The sequence below is a fragment of the Neomonachus schauinslandi genome, chromosome 15, assembly GCF_002201575.2.
Source record: "Neomonachus schauinslandi chromosome 15, ASM220157v2, whole genome shotgun sequence".
Classification (NCBI taxonomy): domain Eukaryota; kingdom Metazoa; phylum Chordata; class Mammalia; order Carnivora; family Phocidae; genus Neomonachus; species Neomonachus schauinslandi.
The window spans coordinates 16,787,491-16,801,657 of record NC_058417.1 but is presented as its reverse complement, the minus strand read 5'-3'; the positions used below and the strand labels follow the sequence as shown (position 1 = coordinate 16,801,657).

General features: G+C 37.1%; 1 protein-coding gene and 2 non-coding genes across 3 annotated transcripts in view; all 3 read right to left on the bottom strand.

Moving 5' to 3' along the window:
- LOC110592869 (protein phosphatase Slingshot homolog 2-like) overlaps positions 1–14,167 on the bottom strand; it is a 57,340-nt gene that overhangs the window by 8,854 nt on the left and 34,319 nt on the right. The window contains exons 2-3 of the mRNA XM_021704044.1: positions 8,295–8,398; positions 5,732–5,796 (exon numbers count right to left, since the gene is read on the bottom strand). Of these exons, the coding sequence (XP_021559719.1) occupies positions 5,732–5,796; positions 8,295–8,398 (169 nt within the window). The remainder of the gene's footprint in view (positions 1–5,731; positions 5,797–8,294; positions 8,399–14,167) is intronic.
- Positions 1,721–1,790, bottom strand: LOC123326792. Its single transcript, XR_006541333.1, has one exon. It is a non-coding gene; the product is annotated as a small nucleolar RNA U2-30 (small nucleolar RNA).
- Positions 2,121–2,197, bottom strand: LOC123326794. Its single transcript, XR_006541335.1, has one exon. It is a non-coding gene; the product is annotated as a small nucleolar RNA U2-19 (small nucleolar RNA).

Genomic DNA, 14,167 nt, shown 5'->3' with positions numbered 1-14,167 from the left:
AGGAAGGAAGGAAGGAAGGAAGGAAGGAAGGAAGGAAGGAAGGAAGGAATAAAAAATTCTGCAATGCTGAGAATGGACCTGAGGTTTCAAATTTCCTTTTAGGCTTCAAGATTCAAGGTTAAGAAATTAAAATTTTAAGAGCCATAGCATAAAGAAAAACCTAATACCCACCTGGGTTAGAGGTTTATCTCATAGTCCTCTGCTAGGAAGAAGATTGATAAAAATCTAATCATCTAATTTTTTTTAAAAAAGATTTTATTTATTTATTTGACAGAGAGTTAGCGAGAGCAGGAACACAAGCAGGGGGAGTGGGAGAGGGAGAAGCAGGCTTCCCACTGAGCAGGGAGACCGATGCGGGGCTCAATCCCAGGACCCTGGGATCAGGACCCGAGCCGAAGGCAGACGCTTAACGACTGAGCCACCCAGGCGCTCCTCTAATAATCTAATTCATGAAGTTAATCAGAGAAATGTAATTTAAAATGGCAGTTTGTACATAATACCCTAATATTAGAATTGGCAGCAATTTCAATGTTTCCTCAGTCTCCAAAATTTACATGGAATAGATGACTGAAATAAGGCAATAATTCAGGTGCATTTGATTAACTCCAGTTCTCACTGAAAAGGATACCACTGAAGTTTATTCTAATTATCCAGCCAAAACAATATTTTGAATTTTAAAACTTCGCAACAATAGCAACTGAGAAAATTATTCCAAGAAAGTCCATTTATTGCCTAAATTTGGATCCTATTATAAGTGTCAGGTGAACTCGACTCAGCAATCTGAGGACTTAGATAGGTCTGAGAAGTCATCTGCCTCTGCTTTATTTCTGATAAGAACCCAACCTGTTTGCAAAGCTCATCTACCAAAGAGTGATGTTAAAACTTCTCTCAGTAACTAATTTAAATGTTTATAATCTGATTACAAGCAATTCACAAACACCACCTGATAAAATAACTTCTGTCCTTAGCATCATCCAACCTCAAGAAATACTATTCCTTAAGCTTACACTGCACCTTTGCCTTTAATTTCTTTTCACCAAGAGTCTTACATCATGCCACTGCATGCAGTGTTTATCCTCAAGGAAGCCACATTACAACGTCCCAATGTCTAGACAGGCAGCTCACCCAATCCATCAGAGAGAAAGGTTTCAAAGTATGTAAATATTAAATTCTAGCCAAAAGAACAAAGCAAAGTCATTATCTAAAATTAAAACAGACTTCAGATGTGACACTAATAAACTAAAGAACACTGTTTTTGTTTTTTTTTTTTTAAAGATTTTATTTATTTATTTGAGACAGAGAGAATGAGAGACAGGGAGCATGAGAGGGAGGAGGGTCAGAGGGAGAAGCAGACTCCCTGCCGAGCAGGGAGCCCGATGCGGGACTCGATCCAGGGACTCCAGGATCATGACCTGAGCCGAAGGCAGTCGCTTAACCAACTGAGCCACCCAGGTGCCCCTAAGAACACTGTTTTCAAAAGAAATAGAGCTTGAGGGAGTCTCAGGATTTTATTTTTTTAGTTTATCTCTATAAAATTCTTAAGTTAAAAAAATCTATGTATTATATTCTGTGTAGCCATTAAAAACAGATTTATTTGTTGACATGGAAAGATATCCAAAATAAAGTGTGAAGAAAGCAGGTTGTAAGTCAGCATTTATGCTTTTATCTCATTTTTGTAAAAAAAAAAAAGTGCTGAAGTATACTCTTCCCCATTCAATTCTGAGCTCAAATCAACTGTAGAAACCTTCATAGTTATAAAGATCGGTAGTAAAACCTTTTCATCATTGCTCAAAACAGATTAGCCTTTTGTACATACACATTTCCGCCAATTTCATTCATCCATGAGCAAGTCCTCAGTTATCCACTTTTTAAACACACACAAACACCCCTCCTCACCCCCAGACATGTGTTGTTTTAATGATTTTATTTACTTATTTATTTGAGAGAAAAAGAGAATACAGGTGGGGGGAGAAGCAGAGGGAGAAGGACAAGCAGACTCCACGCTGAGTGTGGAGCCTGATGTGGGGCTCGATCCTATAACCTGGAGATCATGACCTGAGCTGCTTAACACTGAGCCACCCAGGCTCTCCAATTGTTTTAAATTACTTCATACTTTTACTTCTCAGAACTACAGAGATCAATCAGGGAGACTAGTAGGTCTTCTGATACTCAGATTTGGCTATTTTTATTATTGATCCACTTCAGTAAGAGCAGAGGTCAGAGAATCTGACATACTCTTACACACACACACACACACACACACACACACACACACACACGAAAGACTGGAAGGATGCTTATCCAAACTGCTAAGAATGGTTTTCTCAGAATATAGGATACAAAGTGATTTTTACTTTCTTCCTTACACCTTCCTGTATTCTATGATTTTTAAAAATTTTATATTTAGAAAAAAATAAACCCATTTTCATTTTGGGAAACTATCAATGTACTATAAAAAACAAAGCCTAAAAAGTCCTTATTTTCTTAAACTCTCCTGCAAAGTACTCAAAAACATCTTGTGCCTTATCAGTACCATAACTCTAGTTAAGAATATTAAAGTTACTTCAAATGTTAGGGAAGTTTTTCATTTTCTAGTCTATTTTTTTTTTTATTGAATGGGTATTGGGTAATGTGCAAGAGTATTAAAAAAAAACACGGTCTTCATTCTACCAGCTACAGTTTTCGTAAATACTGAAGTTAATGCTTGGGACTGTATTTGGAATGCAGAGTTTCCCTGGAGGAAAAAATGGTTTACTCTCATTTTCAATGCTAAAGCAAAGTGTGGGATTTGGTGCCACTATCTGTTGTTGGGTTATTAAAAAAATAAAGGCAGGACTTTCAGTTGACTATCAAACTTTTAACCTTATGTACAAGCCCCAGGATGAGAATTTTAGCATTCCAAATTTAACTCAAAACAAAAGGCCTTGCTTTGAGTCTACAAATGCTCCTTTCAGTTAGAAAAGTGCTAATTTGTCCAAAGTCACACAATGTATTCACTCATTTTCTTGAAGATGACTCATTCAATAATCTGAAACATAATGACTATGTGTTTGTAACAATTCAAAACAACTGTAAAATGGCTTGTCATTTAAAATGAATTAATTCAGAGGCATCAGTTACATTTTCTGAATTTATATTTTATAAATATAAAGCAGGTAAAGCTGCATATCTTAGCAGGCCAAGAAAAAAAGTTAATTGCCAACTCTCCCTTCCCTAACTGCTTCCTTAATGTTCTCCTGTGGTTAAAATTATTTTAACGTTTAGAAGTGCAATCTAAATTCCAGAAGGTTATCAAGGAGAAAAAGATAAAGTGATGACAGACCTCAACTTTAACTCTACCAAACTACACAATTTTTGGAAACTATAAACATGTATCTGACAGACATCAAGTATGTGCAAGTGACCATTATTATGGGTTTTAGAGGAGATGTTCTCAAAGCGTGATTCCTGGATCAGCAGAATCAATACTGATGATTCACAGGAAAACTTGTTAAAAATGCAAATTATTACTGCCTCCTCCTCCCCAAATCAAACACTGTGGGTGGAATCCAGCAAAAGGGGACAGTTCAACAAAGCTCTGCAGGTGATTCTGATGTACTCTAAGGTTTGAGTATCACTGCTTCAGAATATTAATGCTGTAAAAACTGTAGACCACCTTTGTTCAATTATAAAGAAGTGTTTAAGATAAAAGCATATAAAAATATGGACAAGATTTATATAAATGTATGATGTGATTTTCAAATGAGGATATAAAATAATTATGTAAGGATTTATTTCATATTCTTTAAATTTCAAAGGAAGTTCCTCACTCAACAAAAATTTGTGGCCATTTTAAGGTGACAGGCAGCATTTGAGAGAAAAAAAAAATGACAGAATTTGAACACAGAATGACTAAGTGAATGAAAAATCAGTTAATTACCAGAGAGTTCAGAGACCTGTTCATCAATTTTTTACAATCATTCTTGTATTATATTCATTATCTCTCTTCCCGTTCAGAAAGCAGAGATCAGCCATTTGAATTTAACATGCCGAAAGAAACCCAATTTCCAAGTGACTACCCCAACCTAGAAGGGCCGATCATCACATGCTTAGATTACTGCAATAACTACCTAGTGGACCTCCATGACTTAAGATGGCTTCCTCCTCCCCACTATTCTGTATTAGCTTCTGAGGAATCTCTCTATCTTTTTTTTTAGTAATCTCTATACCCAATGTGGGCCTCAAACTCACAATGCAGAGATCAAGAGTTGGATACTTCACTGACTGAGCAAGCCAGGTGCCCCTCTCTTAAATACTGTAGCTGTTCCACGTGATTCTTTGCTCCAAACCTTGTAACCTTTCACACTACTGCTTACTGAAAAGGTAGATGTACTACCTCCAAGGATTAATCCAGAGGGTCAGATAGGGAATACAAATGAGTGAAGTAGGCCATATGAATATTAAATGGGTAGAAATGCTCTTCACTTTTCATAAAGAAACATACTCATCCCATTTTTGTTTTCCTATTTTAATTAAATATTCTGCTATAAGAAAACTAACAGTGAAGAAATGATGACAAATAGAGACACTTGGCTTTAGAGTCTAGGAGACAACAGGATATGTGGGGATTATGGTAAATTAAAAGCCTAGGCCATACCCAAGCGTGACCCTTTGGGTCTAGCAAGTTTTATCATGTGAGAATAAGGTCCCAGTGTTGCCAGAATTTTAGATTTTTGAAGACAAGCTCCAAGTATGGATTTTTATGTGAAATCATTCAACTTTAAAATTCTGGCTCGGAGGGCATCTGGGTGGCTCAGTCAGTTAAGCATCTGCCTTCGGCTCAGGTCATGATCCTGGAATCCTGGGATTGAGTCCCGCATTGGGCTCCCTGCTCAGTGGGGAGTCTGCTTCTCCCTCTGCCCTTCACCCTGCTTGTGCTCTCTCTCTCTCAAATAAATAAAAAAAAAATTCTGGCTCAGAGTGAAAAACACCACCACTGTGGTCCAAACAAAACATATCTGCTACTTAGAAAAAAAAAAAATATATATATCTGCTACTTTGAGTCCCCTAGTTTGGAGCATTAAATTCCTATTTGTCTGCCTTGTTTCCTGGTATCTTATCTTCCTTACAGTAACAATAATCCCCAGATTTGGGCAGCATTTTATTCTCTTCAATATGCTTTCATGTCCACTTGATCCTCTCGACTGTGAGAGGTAGAAAGAAGATGAGGAAGCAGGCTCAGGCAAGCTAAGTAACTTGTCCAACATCACATGATTAGTAAAAGCCTAAGCCCAGGTCTCCTTACTCTGAGACCAGCACAAATCCCGGGCCCTTTTACTCTTTCCTTGTCCCTTACATGTGCTTTTGTCTTAGTCAGGTCCTCATCTAGAAGGACGGTCTTCTTTCTTTCTGCCAATCTAAATTCATCATCTTTTAAGACCCAGCTCAAGCTCTACTGTATACATAAAACCTTTCTAACTAGGGCAAGTCTCAAAGTATTCTTTCTTCTGAACTTCAGTTGTTGTTATGGTCAGTAACTTACAAACTGGTGCTTATCAACAGCCTTGAATCATCAAATTATTTCATATCATTTCACATAGCTCATATCCCCAATGATATTCTAAGCTCTTTGATGGTGTGGACATGTTATTCTTTTTTGTTCCACATAGCTCCTAGCACTCTGTTGGGACATAAAAATGACTGCTTAATGTTTGCCATCTTAGACAGTCTTTTGAGGAGGAGTTATACTTACCAGCCTGATGTTATCTTCTGGGCGGAGTAATATGAACATTGCTTGGAGATGCTGTTGGAGATCACCTGGTGAAATTTATGAAACAAAAAATAATTATTCTCCACTGTAATGTCAATAGAGAGGATTCCTTCTACCTTAATAACCTGTATAAAAAAAAGTCCTGGGTCACTGAAGGACTATAATTAGACATAGAAATTAAGTGTCTTAATATAATTATTATTAACTTTAAGTGGAAAGACAGAATGGTAGACGGCATCTCTATACATTCACTTTTAGCCTATACTACATTAAAATTTCCTTTATGTTTGTCCAATGGGAGGTGCACTTGAAAGCAATCTCAGTTTTGTACTATCGTGGATGTTGATGAAAGCAATGGCGAGATCTGTTGGGCTGTGCTTTAAGGCCCACTGAAGGTAGCAAGGAGGGAATCCTGAAAATGGGGTGTGTGATGAATGGGTTTAGAATTACCTCTAACATTACAAAAAACTAACTATTTTGCCATTCTTTTTTCTGTAAATCTTTAGTTGCACTTAACCAAAGAAGATTTTTAGATTCCCCTTGGAATAATGTCAATGGTTTAAAATGATTTCCATATTAGTGGCTGATATTCAAGTAAGAGTACTCATTAAATATAGTGGGTCCCAAGAAATAAATATTCCACTGAACCTAATGTTAGGTCCTTTAACATGGCCAACCATTATTTGAATACACATTTGTTTCTACACATTCTCCAAAACTAAGTTGAATTTTTTTGTATTAAAGTATTACAGATTTCCTCATACTCCTTATTCTATACTAGAAAACATGGAACTTTGGCTAGTAGGAGATAATTCGATAACATACTGTTATAAATGATAACAATCAGAGAACAAAAAACTTCATTCATGCCCAACAAGGTCCAGCTCTATTTTAAGAGTCTAAAGTGACTGACATAGCCGCCTGATCACAGATGCCAGTGGATGCCTGTTCTCACATTCGTCTTGCAATCTACATACAAAATCTTCCTCCAGGTAACTTCAACTGTTAACAGTGAGATGAAATACTGATATGTGCAAGAAGTGGTGAGGGGTAGCAAGAAAGAAAAGTAGGTTAGCAAACAGATATTTGTTTAAAAGGTCAGCAAGTCTGAAAGCCTCCCCTTTTTTCCCTGTTTCCTTCTCTTAAAGAATGGTTTTCTTGCCGCCCACCCCCCCCACCTCCATTTCAATGCTGGCTTCTGACCAATTCCATTACTGCAGAATCTTTCAACTTTCAAAATTAAAAAGGAAAATCATCATGTTTGGCCAGGTCTGTTCTAGCACATTTCAAACCCAGAGACACAATCTAAGTCTCATGTGTAAGAACCAGTATGGGCTCACAGGTATAAAACCAAGAGAAATGAAAACATATGTCCACACAAGAACTTACACATAAAGATTCACAGCAGCATTATTTGTAAGAGTCAAAAATTAGAAACAACTCAAATGTCTATCAACCGGTGAATGGAAAAATGAAATGTGGTATATCTATACACTAGAATATTATTTGGTCATAAAAAGGAATGAAGTACTGACACATACTATAATGTAAATGACCCTTGAAAACATTATGCTAAATGAAAGGAGCCTGTCTCAAAAGATCATTTATATAATTCCACTTATATGGAACACCCAGAATGGGCAAATCTATAGACAGAGAAATAGATTAGTGGTTGTTTAGGATTGGCAGGGAGGGTGGAGGATATAGGGAATGACTGCTAATGGGTAACTGAGTTTCTTCTGTGGGGTGATGAAAATGTTCTAAAATTACAGTGATGGTAGTACAACTCTGTATATACTAAAAAACAACAACAACAACACTGAATGTATACTTTAAACGGGTAAATTAGGTGAATTACATGGTATGTGAATTATATCTCACTAGAACTGTTAAAAAAAAGAACCAGTGTGGGGAGACAAAGTGTTAGCTATAAACAATGAAGAGTGACTTAAGTTACATGTTATAATTGAGTTAAGCAGCTGAGGCTTTTTAAAAATTAAGATTCCTTCTGTTCTATCAGTACAGATGACCCAAGGGAAGGACTGTTAGTTAGGATGGAGAACTTGTAGAGGACAACCATTTCTGGGTAAATAGTGGCCTAAGTCCCTACTCCAAGTGCTATTGGCCCAAAGATCCAGCTGGCTTCTTGAAAGGTCAGGCAAAAGTCAAGAAGCCCCATCCCTACTGTAAGGCTTCTTATGTGAGCTGGGTATGTGGAAACTCAGGTTTGTTAGTGGTGAAAAGTACTGTCGGTAAGCAAACTGGGTATTTGCTACTGGAAAACCTTAATTGATAAGTCACATAAGAATTCATTAGAGTATCTTTGTACCTTATTATTTTTCCAACACAAATTTACTGAACACTTACTACATATATAATGCATTCTGCTAAGTGCCAGAAAAACAGTGAAAGAAAAGTGATTATAGCACAGTACAATGCTTTCTTTCACTATTACAAGACTGTTGGAGAAACAGGGATGAGGTTGTCAGCCTTTTAGAACAAAACAAAAGAAACCAAGAAAGGAATGGTGTATGTGGAACTTTACCTGCATGCTTGTTGCGTCTGTGGCTAATTCTTGGTGCAGATGAGCCATTTCCCCGTGGTAGAAAAAGGGCAGCACCTTTGACAGTTAGAAAGCTCTCGCTGATGCTATAAGGGAAAAAGTCAAAAGGAAACAGATTATTTAAGGAAGGAAATCAGAGTATGATGGAAATCCATTTTGGGATTATTCTCTCTCCCATCTTCCAAAGTCCCAATTTCATGGGATGAAGTAAAAATAAAATTAAGAGAGACCCTTTTATTTACACAGTCCTATCTACTCTAGACAGTTTTTCTGAAGCAAAACCAACAATATTCTCTCTCTATATATATTACATGGTAGCAGTTAAGAATGAAGGCTCTGGAAACAAAAAAGAGAAAGGCTCTGGAGCCAGATTGCCTGGGTTTGAATCCTGGCTCTGCTACTTCTTACCTGAGTGAATTTTAGGGGGCCTAAATTTCCTTATCAGTAAAACAAAGGTAATAAAATGAAGCTGTTGTGAGGAATCAACAAGTACACAGTTTCTTAGAGGGTGCCCTTGTGCAGAGGGATTTTTGAACTCAAAATGCAACTAAGGTATAAAATTCTCAGTTTTACTTTAGAAGTACTCTAGAAATGAAGCTGGCAGACACATCTGAGAACACTTCAGTTGCTTTTAAAATTCCCAAAGCTCTACCATAAATTTAATTCTTAGTGTTTTATTTTTTTAATTTATTTTTTAATTCTTAGTGTTTTCCTTATTTATTTATTTTAAGATTTTATTTATTTATTCATGTGAGACAGAGAGAGGCAGAGGCAGAGGGAGAAGCAGGCTCCCCGCCGAGCAGGGAGCCCGATGCGGAACTCGATCCCAGGACCCTGGGATCATGACCTGAGCTGAAGGCAGACGCTTGACCGACTGAGCCACCCAGGCGTCCCAATTCTTAGTGTTTTAATTGACTACATTTTAAGGTACACAAACACGGGTTACACAAATATCAATGCTATAGAAACATCTTTGGATAAGCATAAAGGTATAAATGCCTAAACTGGAGGAAACTTGAAACCCTCACCTTAATTCTTTTTTTTTTTTTTCTTTTTAAAGAGTTATTTATTTGAGAGAAAGCACACGCGTGAGTGGGGAGGGGGTGGTGGTGGATGAGGGAGGGGATCCTGGTGACCCTGAGATCATGACCTGAGCCGAAATCAAGAGTCGGGCACTCAACCAAGCCACTGAGGTGCCCCTCTTAATTCTTTTTTTTTTTTAAGATTTACGTAATTGAGAAAGAGAAAAAGAGAGCGAGAGAACGAGCACATGAGCATGGTGGGGAGGGGCAGAGGGAGAGAGAGAGAGAAACCCTAAGCAGACTCCACGCTGAGTGCAGAGCCCGACGTGGGGCTGGATCCCATGACCCTGAGATCATGACCCAAGCTGATACCAAGAGTCCGACATTCAACTGACTGTGCCACCCATGGGTCTCTCATCTTAATTTTTTTTCTTTAATTTTTAAAAAATATTTTATTTATTTATTTGACAGAGAGAGAGATAGCGAGAGCAGGAACAGTGAAGCAGGGGGAGTGGGAGAGGGAGAAGCAGGCTTCCTACAGAGCAGGGAGCCCGATGCGGGGTTGATCCCAGGACCCTGGGATCATGACCTGAGCCGAAGGCAGACGCTTAACGACTGAGCCACCCAGGCGCCCCTCTCATCTTAATTCTTAAATGTAGTATTTCTAACTTGTGACTTAGATAGATTGGCAGCCATTTTTGTGTGTTTTAAAATAACTGGGAGCATAGTTAAAATTTTATACATCAAATGACTGCTATTGAATGTTGCAGGTGAGATGTGGTTATTTTTAGTTTACTTGAAATGATTAACTAAAGGGGGGAGGGGGAAGTAAATATCTGAAATTTGGAAAACACTAAACTTTTTGGTATTTTAATTTTTTTAATTTTTAACTTTAATTTAATTTTAAATTTTTTAATTTTCATTTACATTTTATTTAAGGATATAAAAGGTTGATACTGTATGTAGTTAAATTGACCCATAACCATCGGTGATCATGGGGCAGGTAACTATAGCTTGCAGAAAAAGTTATGATCTAGGAATTTAAAAAATAAGATCCTGAAGTTTTTAATTGCATCAATTTTTGTATTTATGTGAATTTATAAACTACAGGACGTTTTGAATGAGATTAATCTTGTTTAATATAAGTAAATGTGTTTGTAGACTGTGATCTCTCCAAACTAAAAAGATTAGTACTTGGAATTGTGTTCTTTATGGTTATAGTGTTGGTAAAGCACTAATACACAGAAAATAAAGGAATTACACAGTACAAAAAAAAAAAAGAGTGCTGCCCTTAACAAATATTAGTTACTGTTACTGGGCCTATGATTATTAGTAACAGTGTTTGATTAGTGTTCTAATCAGATGTAAATTATATTACAATACTTAGTTACAAATAACAGACCCAAAGTTTGCCCAAAAAATTTTGTTTAAAATACACACACACCATGCTGAAGTGTTACTCAAAATTTTACTTTCACTGACTTGCATTCCCACATGCAGTGAAAGGAGGACATAGGAAATGTGTTTAACCTATGGAGTTTGCCATGTTAATACCATCCTTCATGTAAATGACAGCTCAACAGAGGTGGAGATTTACTATTCAGGATAGCAGTAATATAATTACTAGTGAATATCCACAGAAAACAGAAAATATATCCAAACTATTTCATACCAACAGACTAAGCCTTTTAAATGTTTAAATGTTATCCACAAACTCTGAAAAGGCTAGAACTTCTAAAACACTAATGGCAAAGTTTAGAAACATATAATGGAATGGAGGGTTCCAAGTTTGCTTGTAAGTATGTTATGCAGAGTTAGCTAATGTATTGTAAATTACACTGCCTACTCAACATTTCCACTTGGGAATCCATTGGCATCTCAAATTTACATTGTCAAAACAAAGCTCTTGAGTCCCTGCAAACCCGATCCCTAGTCTCATCCACCCAAATTGTTTGGGCCAAAATACTTGACAGTCATCCTTGGTTTCTCTTTTTCCCTGCAACAGTATGTATCCTAATCCAACAGCAAAACCTGGCTTTACTTCCAAATGTATCTTGAATCTGCCCACTTAGCTCCATTACCACTTTGACAATGTTCATGGCACCATCATTTTTCAAAACTAGCACCACTGTTAAAGGTTTTTTTTTTTTTTTTAGCTTTTTATTATAGAAAATTACAAATATAAACAGAAATAGAGGGGATAATATAATGAACTCCCATGTTCTCACACATTTCAGCTTTAATTCAAGTCTAATCTTTGTTTCTTCTATATCCTTACTCTCTTCACCTTGTCCCTGAAGTGAAACTAACCCCAGACATTCTATCAGCAAAAGGTCTCTTAACTGGTCTATCTGCAACCACTTCTGCACTGCAGCTATCCACTTACCAAAGAGCAACCAGAGGGATTTTATGTATCTAAAATACACGGATACATCACGTGCTTCCCTTTGTACTTACAAAGAAAAGCTGAAGTCTTTAGCTTAGACTTCAAGGCCTTGTAACATCCAATAATACATCATTTCTCTGATTTTGTACTATCTCCCCTTTTGTTCACTTGCTATAGTTGCACTGGTCTCTTTTGTTTCTTCTATATTTCAGGCCCCTTCTCAGGGCCTTTGTGCTTTTTCTTTTCTTCTATTTTTAAAAAATATTTTATTTATTTGAGAGAGAGTTCACGCACATGCGAGCACAAGTGGGGAAGGGGCAGAGGGAGAGGGAGAAGCAGACTCCCCGCTGAGCAGGGGACCTGATGTGGAGACTTGATCCCAGGACCCTGGGATCACGAACTGAGCTGAAGGCAGATGCTCAACCAACTGAGCCACCCAGGCGTCCCATGCTTTTTATTTTTTACTTGGGATACTTTTTCTCCTGGCCTGTCACTATTTAAGTCACAGCTCCAGTATCATCACCTCTTCCCCATCCCAATCATACTCTATCTTGCTATTCTGTTTTGTTTCCTTCAGGATATATATCATATCCTAAAAATTATGTTTATTTACTTGTATACTTGACTGTGGTTATCTCCTTATGATATCACATAAGCTCAACGAAGAGCAAGGATTTTATTTTGCTCAGTACATAATCCTTAACATTGGAAATAGTGCCAAGCACATATTAGGTGCTCAACGGCTATTTAAGGAATGAATCAATTCATCCCAGGGTCCTTCCCACGGGGTTCTATCGGTCCCGTTATTGCAGCAGGAACTGTAATTTAGGACAAGAAGAAAGAAATTCTGTAATTTCACATGTAAAAAATAACTGTTACAGAACTCAATATATGTGGCAGATTAATGGATTGTAAATACAAATGTTTGATGATAAATTAATTGGCAAATAAAATTAAATCACCTCTATAATGTTGTCAGTCCAACGTTGACTCAATTTTATCCTTTAATTAAGTGGCATGAAGCTGATAAACTTTTGAGCTAACTTGCCAAATAGACTGGAACATGTCTTCTAAAAACAAACATAAGAATCCACGGATGCCACTTTAAAAATCTGCATTCTGGCTGGGAGGGGCTGCCTTTATTTTGTTTTGTTTTCATCTTTAAATAAAGCATTGTGCTCTTGTGGTCTGTTGCACAAGTCTTGTCTCTTGTTACATTAGTGGTATGCACATGTCACCCTGCTGTGGGTCACTGTGTTTCACTCACATTACGGGAACCTAAAACAAAATGTCTTGAGTGACAGGATGAGTGGGGTACACCACAGACAGGAAATGAAATTCACACTTCTGCCAACACAGCAACTGTCTGCTTTACCAAATGAAAATATTTTAAAAATACAGACTAATATTCTACCTATTACCAAAGTTACAGCTGTGGGCACTTTGGTTTCCGGTAAGCAAAGTGGTCTCAACATCTACAAAAGAAGTATATTTGTAGAGAGCTTAAAACAACCAAGCATGCTTCAGTCATTCCTTTTGTGAGACAGAGGTAGTTTCTCTTAGACAAACACTAGTTTAAGAATAAACTTCCTGGTTTGATACATTTATTGTTGCTCATGCTTTAAAGCAAATCTAAGTGTGTTCTTTAAAATGTATGTAGTGCTTTCACACGGGGAGGGTTAGGGTGGGACCAAGGACCCTTGGTTAATTCAAAGCTACCTGGAAAATTCCTGATGGTAAAAGAAAGACCAGGAGTCAAACTCACATATAGGATAAGAGAAAAGATGCTTTTCTATTTGAATCATTTACACAAATCTCCACGAACTTTTCTGATAGAACAAAATACACAGCAGATACAGCTGGGTCAGGAGACTGCCCTACTAGGTGCAGTACAGGTTTCCAGAGAGTCATGGCAGACACACTATGGATGGTACAGTCAATTGTCTTTATTCTGTGGTCCCAGATTAGGACTCTCCAGTTATCATAAAAGTGGCATATACTGTTGGTTACAGGGGATCAGGAATAAAAGTGTGGCTGATTACAAAAATCCCTTATCATCACTGAATAAAAGTCAAAGCTCTATAAATGCTGTAAAAAATGGGATAGCAGTATGATGGTGTGGAAGTGAAAAAATAAAATTCACAACCAACAGGGTTAGGTGGTTCAAATTCAACTTGAAAATTAAATGCTTAATTTGTATATGAATAAAATTATATGTAAATTTAATCACATGTACCTTAGTGTAAGGTAAAAGCTTAGTATATTTTGCTAGAACAGCAAGAGATTCATTTATGTAAATATTGGTCTTTCTGAAAAAGCTTCCTGAAGATTCAATCAACATAGAGTTGGTCTCTACTTAAAAATATAGAGAGCAAGGGAAAACTTTTACACATTTTCTGAGTCGACCAATTCTGGACTAGAAACAGGACTTCTCCAGTAAATTTTAT